Here is a 12,897-nt window from a genome sequence, read left to right on the forward strand (position 1 = left end):
TGTCCATTGCAGGTGACCTCAGGTCCCTTAACCACGAAACTTCACCTCCCTGCAGGGTAGAGGCTGGGCACTCGGGGGGCACAGGCATCCGGGCACAGGGGTGGTGGGGCAGGCGCTGAGGGACAGGCTGAGTCAGCTGGCACATCCTAGCCTGTCTCCCCTGAGGAGCTGGCCCGAACCTTCCTTACAGGGCCTCCGGCTTCCTGGGCCAGAGAGGGTCGGAAGCCCACGCGCAGACGCACAGCAGGCCGGCCGCAGAGCCCCTTCCCAGGCCCCACCCGCCCTGACCACCTCTCTCTGTCCCTCCAGGGTGTACGGCTGCAGTCGCCAGGAGCCCGTGGTGGAGGTCCTGGCATCCGGGGCCGTCATGGCTGTGGTCTGGAAGAAGGGTCTGCACAGCTACTACGACCCTTTTGTTCTTTCCGTGCAGCCCGTGGCCTTCCAGGGTGAGGGGCCAGGGGTCCCTAGGGATGGGAGGGGCACCGCCACAGAACCCTGGGGGGCCGGCCAGCAGGACCTTCTCCTTCTTTGCTGTAGTTGGGGGTGGGATGGGGGCAGAGGGAAGGTTCCGGAAGCTCCTCGGCTCTCCACCCTCCCACGCCCTTGGCCCCTCTCTCCTGTCCTCTGTTCTCACTCCATGTCCCCACCTTCTACCTCCCTCTCCTACCCTCCCTGGCCTGGCCCTCTCCCTCATTCTCTCTCCTGCCATATTCCTGTTTGTCTGGTCTGTCCCCATCCTGGACCCGTGTCTCCTCTCCTGGCTCCTCCCCTGATCCTCTTCCCTCTGCCCCAGCCTGAGGTCTCCTGACCACAGACCTGAGAACCCCAGATTCACCCCCAGACCATCCTCTCCCACTGAAGGTGAACCCCACAGGTCTCCCTGGCGATGGCCCCCAGCTCAGGGAGAGCTACTCACAGCATTTGCAGGAATGACACACCAGGCTGCCCGCTGGCCTCGCCACTGTCCTCCTGCTCTGATCCCCCGAACCCCTTTCTCAGGGAGAACCCCCACCCCCACCCATTCAGGCTCTGGCTGTCCTTGGGCCTGGATGAGCCAAGCAAACCTTGCAGGTCCCAGAGTTGGCAGGAGACCACAAACCACTGCTTCCCCCACGTCCCCTGGCAATCTGCCTCTTCCCGCCTCACTCCCTCTCCTGCTGTTGACCCCAGAGGTCTCCTGGCAGTGGCCCAGGTCCCCTGCTGCTCCTGCTGGTTCTGGCAGCCCTCTGGGGGGGGGGGGCTGGGGCTGAGGAGGTGCCAGAGCAGGCTCTGCTTTGGTGGGACTCACCCACCCAGCTCGGGGGACACGGGATCAAGGGGACCCTGACTCCAGGGAGAGGCGGCAGCCAGCTGAGCATCCTCTGACCTCACCCTCTTCCTGTGTGGCCTCTTCTCTGAACCTCATCTTTGAGATGGGGGTGCTTCTCCCTCCCCCAGCCCCCGTAACTACGAGGCTCCCACAGTTGTGAACCTGTGTAGTAAACGGTCAGTGCAGCCAGTGTCAACGGCCAACATTTATTGAGCACGTACTACTACATGGCAGGCTGTTCGAGCATTTTCTATTTCATCTGCTTGACTGGCCTGCGAGGTGTGGGCTATTTCTGTCCTTACATTACAGATGGAGAAACCGAGGCCCAAGGTCACACTCAACCACTAACTTCTACTGTTCAATGGCAGGAGGGCGGTGGGGTTACCTGCTGGGAGGGGCAGTGGGGGGGGGCCCAGGGGACCCTGTGTAACAGCTGTTCTTGGCCCCCAGCTTGTGAGGTGAACCTGACCCTGGAGGGCCGTCTGGAACCACAGGGCGTCCTCAGCACGCCTTACTTCCCCAGCTACTACTCGCCCAGCACCCACTGCTCCTGGCACCTCACGGTGAGCCCCATACCCTGCCACCTGCCTGCCCCCTGCCCAGAACACCCTATGGGACCTCAGGGGGCCCTGGCTGGGAGGGGACCACTGTCATGCCTCTGCTGGAGCGCCCCCAGGCTGAGCCCTGGGTGCAGATCCCTCTGGAAGGGGGGTGACAGGTGCGGTCAAGGTCTGCCTTTGTGGGCCACAGTAATGCCTGTTTTTTGGGTGACTGGCAAACTTCAGCCCCAGCTGGACGGTGTGACTCCTGACCCTCCTCCCGGTGTCGTCCTGGGAAGTGGGGCCACCACCCCAGCCACAGCCTACAGACCACTTGGTGACCAGCTCCTCTGTTCCAGGTGCCCTCTCTGGACTATGGCTTGGCCCTCTGGTTTGACGCCTATGCTCTGCGGAGGCAGAAGTATGACCTGCCATGCACCCAGGGACAGTGGACAATCCAGAACCGGAGGTACCCAACCCCCAGGGCCCCCTTCCTCTCCCACAGTTACCAACCCTGGGAGCCCAAGTCCCAGACCTCAGACGGGCAGCCGAGCAAGAGTACAGGCCAGGTGCTCAGGCCTGAGCCCCCACCCCTTGACCCATTCCTTGTCCTGGCCCCCACCCCCATCCCCGCCTCCTCTCCTGCCACCCAAAGGTCTCAGCCACCTTGGATACTGGTTCTAGTTCTAGTGAAATGCTTCACTTCCTTGGGTGCTGTCACCCCACGGTCTGGCACCCCAGATCCATAAATGAGATGGTGCAAGAGCCACAGGACTCGGCAGTGCGAGAGCGCCTTCCCCGAAGCCCATCCCCGTGCCATCTGAGGCCTGTCTTCCCTTCTGCCACTCTGGGCTGTTGACCACTGTCAAGTGGCTTCCCGGCTGCAAAGCTGCACGGCCAGAGCCGAGGCCACTTTTGCTAATCTGACCCTTTCCACAGGGATGGGCGGTAACCAGGGTAGCCCCATATCACCCACATCACTGGGGGATGCTTGCCCTGCCATATGTCCTGCCCTTGCCCCCTGGTGACAAAGTTTCTAAGGAAGAAGTGAGTCCCTCCAAGGAGTGGGACAGGATGCAGGGGGCCAGGCCACACGAGGGTGGTCCATGGGTCAGCGGGGGCTGCAGTTTGGTCAGTAGGAGAAGGCCTGGTACATGTCCCCTGGGGCTGGCAACCCTGGGCTCACTGGGGGCCTGACCACTGCAAGGAGTGAGGTGAGGAATGGAGGTGGTGCGCTCCTCTGTCTGGCGAGAGGGGGGTGACCTGGGACATTCAGGGGAGGGGACCCTTATGATGGGAGGGGACCCATGTCTAAGCGCTGGGTGGGAGCATCCCCTAGGGAGAGAGGAGGTGCTGGAATGGAAGTTAGAGAGAGGAGGGCCAGACAAAGGCATAGAGGGAGAACATTGTGGGGGGGGGGACAGAGGTTTGGGGAGAGAAGTGTGATCTTGAAGTAGCCTTGCAGAGCTGGCGGGGGGTCCAAGGATGCTGAAGAGAAGCTTCTGCAACTTATAGCAGGTCGGGCCTCTGCCCTCCCTTCCATCCCCAAAATCCCGGGGGTCCAAGAGGCTGGGGTTCTAATATGCAAAGTTCTTGATTTCACAGATTTTGCATCTCCAAGATTCCAATACACTAAAGTTGGAAGATTCCAGGAGTCTGGAATTCTTGGGTTCTGGGGCTGGGGTCCACATTCACCAATGGGGACTTTGCTTGTTTGTTGATTGATCCTATTCAGACAATAGGTGACGGGACTTGACAATGCTCATTAACTCGCCATTGCCATCATGCTTCCCAGGACGTTTGCAATTTATCAGGGATTGTGATTGAAAGGGAAAGGAAGAAATGCCTGTGGTGTGACCTCAGGCTTGTGATGCTCGGTGGTGACAGCAGATGGTGTCAGGCCTGGGCTGTTTGTGGGGTGATGAGAGATGGTGTGACTCCAAGCCAGTGCCTTTCATCAGATAATGGGAGATGGTGTGACTCCAGACCCATGCTGTTTGCGGGGTGATGGAAGACGGTGTGACCCCAGGCCTGTGCTGTTTGGGAAAGAAAAGGCATCTTGTCCCACCCCTACTAGCATGTGGGTGGCGTTTCTGGGCATCGCTACCTTCATCCTCAGGGATGCTCAGGGAGCTCCCTGGAGACCCCCTTGCTACCCGCCTGGGGCCTGCACTGACTGAGGCCGGCTGGGCTCCCCACTCAGCATCAGGAGTCCACAGAATGACCATAGGAGTGGCCCATGGCCCACATTTCATCACACTTGTTCGAATGGTGATGATGTGTTTTCCTGCCCCAGCCCCCAACCCCAGAGCTGAATCCGCTGTCTCCTCTGGGAAGGGGCAGGAGGGCCCTGGGTCTGGCGCTCCTGCCCTTACCCCCCGCACCCACACAGCTATTCCATTTGCCAGGAGCCGGGTCACCAGCCTGTGATGTCAAAGGCATCATCATCCCATTTCCTAGAAAGGGGGTCGAGGCTCAGCACAATTAGGTGGAGCCCCAACAGGCCCGTAGTCAGAGCCTCTCCCACACCCACTGCCAGCCAGGGGCTTGGATGATGGTCACGCCATGCTCCCTGTGGAGGGCCTTCTCTCTCCATGACACAGCCGGGAAGGGTCGGGCAAAGCTATGGGCCCTGGTTCCAGGGACTTCCTGAGCTACCCTTGGATTTTAAATGTGGGTCACAGTTGAGGAGGGTCCTAATTAAGAGGAATGATGCTGTGATGGTGGGATTTCAGGCACCATGGCAGGTTCTAGTGGGGTTGCAGGGGGCTCCCTCCCAGTGTCTCAAAGCACCACTGGGCTATGGAAAGTATGGGCTGGACTGGCCATGGACCCAATCCTCACCCATTGTACAGGAGGGGAAACTGAGGCCTGGGATGCCTAAGAACTTCTTATGCCTAAGAACTTCTTTGCTGGCCTTTCACCTTTCGGAGGGATTTCCCACCAGCCAGGTGGTGGATGGGGCAGGGAGAGGCGGTCTGTCAGGGTGCAGGTCTCCTGTCTCTCTTCTCTCTCGTCCCAAGCCTCCCTGTGATGCATGGCGAGCTGGAGATGTGTTCAGGGGAGTCTAGACACTGGTTTCTACATGTGACCCTGGATATACCACCTTCCCCATGTATAAAACAGAAGGGTTAGGCCAGCCCCAGGCCCCAACCTTTTATCATTTGCACATCAGAAAGCTGTCTCCCAAATAGGTTGTGTTTATTAGTTCCTATTGAAATGCCATTCCAAAGAGCCAAAGCCAGACAGATCAAGGTTCGAATCCTGGCTCCTCTCTTTCCTGCGAGGCAAGGGCTCACCTCTCCCAGCCTTAGGCAGCTCATCTGAAAAACGGCCATGGACCAGACCCCCACTCAGGCAAGACTAGGTGAGATCATGGGTGGAGGACGCTGGCTCCTGCAGGCCCAGACAGAGCACAGCTCCAGGAGGCACCAATCACAAATTAACAACCGGCTCTGAATGCTGTGCCAGGCAGGCACCGAGCTGGCACCAAGCTGAGGGCTTTGTGGTGCCATTTCTTTCACCCTCAACAACTTGGTGAGGAACAGGCCTCCCTACCATCTTCACTGGCCAGTGAGGAACCCAAGGCACAGAGAGGCAAAGTCATTTGCACAAAGTCACCCAGAAGGCAAATGGAGAAGCCAGGGTTGAGCAAAACGGTGGGATCCAGGGCATGTGCGGGTACGCCTGTGCCTGTGTGCACAAGTCCAAGCACGTATGTGTGCACCCATAAGTGCTCACTCTCGTGTGGATTCTTCCTGAAGAGCCTCTGAGCAGCTTGGCCTGCTGTTCCCTCTCTTGGCCACAGCACTCCTGACCAATCCACTGACTTCCTGGTGAGAAGACTGACAGCTTCTGTGGCTCCTGCAGCTTCTGAGAACGGCCTGGGGAGTCCCATCTTTATCTTCTGAGACTTCCGTTAAGGATCCGGGTCCCTCAGTGGAGACTCTGGTCCCCAGGCCTGCCCCGAGGCTGCTGCCCATGTCTGAGCGTGGAAGGGAAGGCAGAGGTGTACCTCCAAATCAGAAGCACCGGACAAACCATTTCCTTTAGTTATGATCTCTTTTGATAATGATCATCCAGTGTAGATGCTGGGAAATTCTTTGAATGAGCATTTGTTGGAAAATTTGCTTGTGTGGGTGGCAAAGATATGAGAGGTCTGGGAAACAGTGTTGATTTGCAGGCACAGGGTGTGCAGGGAGGGGGAGGCGCGGTTCTTGGACCCAGAATGGCCACGGATAAGGAGCACTAGAGGGTGGGCTGCGGGGGAAGGTGACTTGCCCCGCAGGTGTCAGCACAGTGATAAGGGAAGGCGGCCCAGGGCTCCCTCGCGGGCTGGGCACCCTCGGGCTGTGGCCTTGCCCCTCAGAGCCCTTTCTGCCCTTCCCCACCTCCCTGCTTTCTGTCCAGCTTCTCCCAGTGCCCATGGCCAAGGCCTGGCCTGGAGGCGGCGGAGGGACCTGGCCTAGTAAGATTGGCCACCAGCCGCTTGGTTTCGCAGAACCCACTCTGGCTGGGCGTCACCATGACACAGGCTTCCCCCTTTCGGGGAATCTGCCTCCTGCCAGCTTCCTCTCCTGTGATGTCACATTTCTTGTGATCTGCCCAATCATTTCCCCTGGCCTCCCTCTGATGGGACAGCAGAACCACTGGCTCCTTAGGCCTGCTGGAGCCCCCTCTGGCCTGGCCATGGGGCAGCTCTTCTGCTCCTCTGGGCCCATGGGTGGCCCACCGCACTGCCTGCAGCCACAGGGGTTCCTGGTCAGGCTGGGTGTGTGACCCTGGTGCTGGCTGGGTGCTGGGGAAGTGGTGGGCACAGCTCCTGCTGCTGCCCTAGATGAGCTCATAGCCCAATAGTGTCAGCGGTTTGCTTTCAGGGAAGTAATTTTCTCATCTCCTTAAAACATCCTACAAGGGAGATATTATCACCCCCGTTTTACAGACATGAAAACTGAAGCTTGCTGACATCGACGTGCCCAAAGTCACACGGCTGATTCATGTGGCAAAGCAGACCTCCAACTCAGCTCTGGACTTTAGGTCCAGTGCTCTGGCACCCCTTCTTTAGTGCTTGCCTTCTCTGACCCTCGTTCCCACTAATCTGTCCTGGGGAAGGGAATGTGTGTGTGTGTGTGTGTATGTGTGCATCCATGTATCCACTCACCCACCCACCCACCCTTCCTTCCTTCCTTCCATCCACCCACCTTCCCATCCATCCATCCATCCATCCACCCATCCACCCACCTTTCCATCTATCCATCCATTCACCCTTCCTTCCTTCTACCCACCCTTCCTTCCATCCATCCATCCATCCATCCATCCATCATCTATCCGTCCATCCATCCATCCACCCACCCACCTTTCCATCTATCCATCCATTCACCCTTCCTTCCTTCTACCCACATTTTCATCCATTCAGCCATCCATCCACCCACCTACCTTTCCATCCACTCCCTCACTCATCCATCCACCAATCCATCCACCTACCCATACACTCTTTCTTGAATTCCTCCCTGTGTGGAGTTGCTGATATGCAAGAAGATTGATAGGGTCCCTTCTTACAGTCTGGGTGAGGCAGGAAGGAAAAACCCCCAATCCATAGAGATGAGAAAGCAAGCCGGCCACTGTGAAAAAATGTGCCTCCAGACCCTGCACTTTGTAGCTGTGAGGTGGGTGCTGCAGCCTTCAGACTCCTGGTGCCTCTCGGAGGGGGCCTGTGGGGGAGGAGGTGGCATTTGGTAGATGGGGAGGAATTAGCCAGAGGAAGCATACCCTCTCCCAGAAGGCTCTGCAGCAGGATCCAGAGATGCAGATGCACACAGGGCCCCCGCTGGTGCAGAGTCCTGTGAGGCAGGCTGTGTGGGGGAGCGCGGGAGAGGGAGGGACTGCTGAGCAGGGCCACACGTGCTCTGCCTAATTCGGGCCGCCTCTGATTATTTCCAGCCAGTGTTTCTGGGGCTTGTTTTTCAGAAGCAGCAAGAATCTAGATTATTATGTGAAATTAGTGGGCAACTGAACCTGAAAAAAAAATTATTTTAACCCTGCACAGACTAAACAGACCATCTTTAAGTTCGGTGACTCAGCCTGAGTCACTAGATTGTAGCCTCTGCCTTGAATTGTTGTGGAGAGACTTGGCCCAGGAATGCTGCCCCCAGCCCCTGCCTTGGGCCTCCAGGTGAGAACCACATGCTGCCCAGGCAGGTTCCCAGGCTGAGCCATGGGCTGATTCTGGACTTATTGTTGTTATTGTTGTTTTTTTAAAGATTTTATTTATTTATCCGTGAGAGACACAGAGAGAGGCAGAGATACAGGCAGAGGGAGAAGCAGGCTCCATGCAGGGAGCCTAATGTGGGACTTGATCCCAGGACCCCAGGATCACGACTTGAGCCATGGGCAGACATTCAACCGCTGAGCCACCCAGATGCCCTTGATTTGGGACTTCTTTCTCTCAGACGCCAGTAGAGAAAATGTCCTGTCAGCCTGCACTGGTACCTCAGAGCCCCGGGCCAAAGCTCAGCGTGACCACGCAGCCCTCAGATTCTTCTAGATTGAAATGTCCCACTGCTCTCCAACCTGGCTCCGGCTTCTTCCCTGCAAGGTCTCAATGACTCTGCGGGCAGTGTCCCATGCCCCCAAACCTTCAGCATGGTCGGGGTTGTACTCGGTGCGTCTCCCCCTGCCCAGTATTTCCTGCCCCCTAGCTCCCCTGTCCACTCCTCAGGGAAACTCTCAGAGGACAGGAAGCCACGATAACATTTGTTTATCTGCTTTAAAAACTGACAGACAAAACTTCCAGCGTCCTTTAAGTTTTAGAGGGCAGAGAGGGCCCAGGCCTGCCCGGGGGTGCCCCCTAGTGGCATCTCATCCTCGTCTTGTCCCCCTGGGCTGGAGGATGGAGGAATCCTGGTGTAGAGCAGGACTTCTCAAAACTTTTCACCTCTGGACCCCTTTATTCTCTTTAAAGTTATTTAGCACCCCAAAGTGCTTTTTTTAAAAAAATTATTTATTTATTTATTTGTTTGTTTGTTTGTTTGTTTATTTATTTGTTTATTTATTTAATTATTCATGAGAGACACAGAGACACACGCAGAGGGAGAAGCAGGCTCCTGTGGGGAGCCCGATACGGCACTCGATCCCAGGACCCCAGGATCACGATCTGTGCTGAAAGCGGACACTCAACCACTGAGCCACCCAGGTGCCCCCTAAAATGCTTTTATGCAGGTTATATTATCTATGTTTGCAGTAGTAGACATTAAAACTAAGAAAATGTAAAAACATTTATCAATTCATTTAAAATATGCCCATGGCAATTTAAACGTCAATAACATATTTTAGAGAAAATTAATTATATTTCCATTTGGCAAGAAAAATATCACCGCTTAACCTTTTTACAATTTTCTTTTAAACTGGACTAATAGGCCAGAGCTGGATATGCACATCTGCGTCTGCATTCAATCAGGTGGCACATCCCACATTATGTAGTCTCTAGAAAATTCCATCATATCCTGGTGAGAGAATGAGAGTGAAAAAGGCAAATATTACCTGAGCATTATTATGAAACTAATTTTTACCTTGGAGCTGCGATGGTCCCCGGAGCGCACCTGGAGGACTGTTTGTTGGTTTGGAGGCAAGAATGGGGGGGAGGGCAGACAAGACAACCCCAGACCTTCCTCAGTTGTTTGTTTGATTAGCTCGCTGACTAATTAATTGAACTAGGAAGTGCTTGCCATATTCCACAAGTTCCGTGGAAGTACCTGGCCCCCGGGAATTAGGGGACCGGCTCCGCGGGCTCTTGTGTCTGCTGTGGGATGCTCCCATCATGCTTTGGGGCATTCCCACCTGCTCTCTCGACTTCCTTCTGCCTTCTCGACCTTCTCTACTGGGGGCACTTTCAGTTCTCACTGCATATGTTCTGACCTGTGTCCTGGGTGTGTTTCCCTGGTCTGCAGAGGCGTTCCTATTTGCTCTGGGAGGGTGCTCCCTTCGCTGTGAGGGGGCTGACCCACCCGGGGAGGGAGGGAGCCCCGGGTGCTGTCTGGAGAGCAGCCTGCCGCTCTCGGGGGGGGGGTGGCACCCACTTGGTGAAAGCGTGCCCCCGTGCTCTGGGTGGCAAGTGTGCCCCGATGCCTGGTGGGATGCACCCCCTGTGCCCTCCATCTCCGGAGATGGGAAGATTCCTACCTGCTCTCTGGGAAGAACTTCACGCCTCTGTAGGGCTTCTCCCACCTGCTGGATGGGAACAAGCGCACCATGGTGGGGTGGGGGCATCCAGCAGGGTGTGAGGGGCCTCCCCTGGTTGGGGAATGGTCCCACCTTAGTGGGAAGGACACACCGCTGCCTCCTCCCCGACACTGAGCCCAAGGGCAGCGTCCTCCCTGCCTACACACAGCAGACCCGCAAAGACTCCTGCCTCTGCTGACACGCTGAAGTCCTGTCAGATTGGGAGCCAACAAAGAAATGATAATTTCCCTTATTTGAAAGTGAGGCTCAGGGAAGGACCCTGACTTGCCAGTCTCACAGCTCCTAGGTGACCAGGAGGAGAATTCAGACTTTGAATTTTATCCTGCAGGGCAGGGGAGACCACTGAAGGATTCTGAGCAGGGGAGTGACATAGGCTGATTTCTATAAGATGACTCGGGGTGAGTGGTCACCCAAGGGAGAAATCAAGACAGAGAAGGTGAAGGTGGTGGTGCAGCTCCCCCTTCCTCTCCGGCTGCTCTGCCCCTGTCCTGTCTGTGTGCAGAGACCTAAGCTGTCCCTTCCCTCAGGCTGGCCCATGGGGCCCTGAGTCTGCCTCTGTCACCCCCAGGCTGTGTGGCCTGCGCACCCTGCAGCCCTATGCCGAGAGGATCCCCGTGGTGGCCACTGCCGGCATCACCGTCAACTTCACATCCCAGATCCCCCTCACCGGGCCCGGTGTGCAGGTGCACTACGGCTTATACAACCAGTCGGATCGTGAGTATGGGCAGCCCTGGGGAGGCAGGGCGGGCACCCCCGATGCCCCTGCAGCTTTCCCCGGAAGCACCAAGAGGCTGGACCAAAGGACTGGATGTGTGTGTGCGAGTGTACACAATACCTGCAGCTTTGTGTGTGCCCACACACAAAGGAGTCCTTGGCAAGGCCGTCACCTGTGTTCCTAAGGATACACACTCACACATATGTGTGCATGCTGTGTACATGTGCCCGAACATGTCTGTCCACATGCACCATGTATACAGGTGCGTGTACATGTGGGTACATGTGTGAGCACACAAATGCGTCCTGTCTGCATGAGGACGCGTGTCCTGATGGCGCCCTCCCCGTCCAGCCTGCCCTGGAGAGTTCCTCTGCTCTGTGAATGGACTATGTGTGCCTGCCTGCGATGGGGTCAAGGACTGTCCCAACGGCCTGGATGAGAGAAACTGTGGTGAGCAGCCGCCTGTCCCATCCTTCCCTTGTCCTACCTCCCCCTCGGGACCACCGTTTGGGGCAGTAGCAGGGACAAGCTGAGACCCAGTTCTCCTGACTCCCAGCTCAGGGCTGCTCCCCACCAGGCCATCTGTCCCAGCCAGCTGTCAAGAAGGAACAGAGTGGAGGGAGGACCAGGGAGGGGAAGGCAAGCCTGGGGTGGCCACAGAGAGAATCTTGCGTCTTCCTCCCTTGAGTGGGATCTCCACCCCTCCACTTCAGGGGTTCAGACTAGAGCTGCCAACTCTTACTGGAGTTATGCTCACCACTGCCCAGCCCTGGCAGCAGGGGCCCCGGTGGGACTGTCAGGACTGTCTTAGAGTAACGCCTCTCCCTCTAAGTCCTGCTTCTGGCCCCCACATTCACCATCAGGGCAGCCTTTTCTTGTCTGATCTCCCCAAACCTCCCACAGCCCCATCCAACCAAGTTTTAAATCCTTGGAGAGAAAAGCAGGAAGGAGAGGAGATGTGCCTCATATTTGGAACCAGAGCACCTGGCTTCAGGTTCTGGCTCAGCCAGATGACCTCGGACAGGTCATTTCATTTCTGTTTCCACTGATGAAATGGGGTATCTCAAGGGTTGCTATGAAACTCGCACGTAAAGTAGCTGAGAAAGAGATCTGTAGTCACAGCATATAATACAATACACGTTCTACAGGCAGCACAAAGTCCCAGCCTGGCTCCTCGGCCTTCCTCTCACCTGCCTCCTCTGTGTGTCCCCATGCAGTTTGCAGAGCCACATTCCAGTGCCAAGAAGACAGCACCTGCATCTCACTGTCCAGAGTCTGTGACCGGCAGCCTGACTGTCTCAATGGGAGTGACGAAGAGCACTGCCAGGAAGGTAGGGTGGGTATGACCAGCTCTCTAGAGGGAAACCAAATAATGGGCTTAGCCAGACAGCCCAGACTTCCTGCGTGCTTCTTCAGCAGAGGTTTCTGCCTTCTTGTCCAAAGACTCACCAACTATCTGAATGGACGCTTATCCATCCATCCATCCATCCATCCATCCATCCATCCATCCATCTTATGGTCTCCCCAACCATCTATCTGTCCATCAATTCATACATCCACTCATCCATCCATTCAACTGCCTGTCCACCCACCTGTCTCCCTATCCAGTGAGCCATCAACCTACCCATTTATCAGTTCATCTGTCTTTGTGTTCATCGTTCCATCTTTCATCCATCTGTGAATGCGTGTATGCATCCATCCACTGAGCTAACTACCTGTTTGTCTGTTGGTCCTTATATCCACTCATTTATCCATCCTTCTGTTTGTCAGTCTCCCCACTGGACCATCAATCCACCCATTTTTTGGTCTGCCCAATCTCCTGTCTGTGTCCATTGTTTTATCCATCCATCCATCCATCCATCCATCCATCCATCCACCCCACCCACCCATCCAACACCTACAGACACCCCAGTGATAGGTGAGCAGAGTGAGGGAGTGGGAATAAAAGACACCAGAGAGGTGGTCCCTGTGCTTTGGGATTATCTGCTAGTAGGAAGACCTGATGGGTGACTGTCTCTGGCCCAATGCCTTCTGGACTTCATGTCCAGTAGCATGGGAAGACTGGAGTGCAGGAGAACATCAGGCAGGGAAAGCTT

General features: G+C 56.1%; 1 protein-coding gene across 4 annotated transcripts in view; it reads left to right on the top strand.

The window, feature by feature from the left end:
* Positions 1-12,897, top strand: part of TMPRSS6 (transmembrane serine protease 6) — a 40,033-nt gene that overhangs the window by 18,718 nt on the left and 8,418 nt on the right. For all 4 annotated transcript variants that reach the window (XM_055328911.1, XM_055328907.1, XM_055328910.1 and 1 more), the window contains exons 8-13: positions 310-446; positions 1,760-1,872; positions 2,208-2,317; positions 10,655-10,800; positions 11,153-11,251; positions 12,019-12,132. In XM_055328911.1, the coding sequence (XP_055184886.1) occupies positions 310-446; positions 1,760-1,872; positions 2,208-2,317; positions 10,655-10,800; positions 11,153-11,251; positions 12,019-12,132 (719 nt within the window). The remainder of the gene's footprint in view (positions 1-309; positions 447-1,759; positions 1,873-2,207; positions 2,318-10,654; positions 10,801-11,152; positions 11,252-12,018; positions 12,133-12,897) is intronic.

This window comes from Nyctereutes procyonoides, unplaced genomic scaffold (assembly GCF_905146905.1).
Source record: "Nyctereutes procyonoides isolate TBG_1078 unplaced genomic scaffold, NYPRO_anot_genome, whole genome shotgun sequence".
Taxonomy (NCBI): Eukaryota; Metazoa; Chordata; class Mammalia; order Carnivora; family Canidae; genus Nyctereutes; species Nyctereutes procyonoides.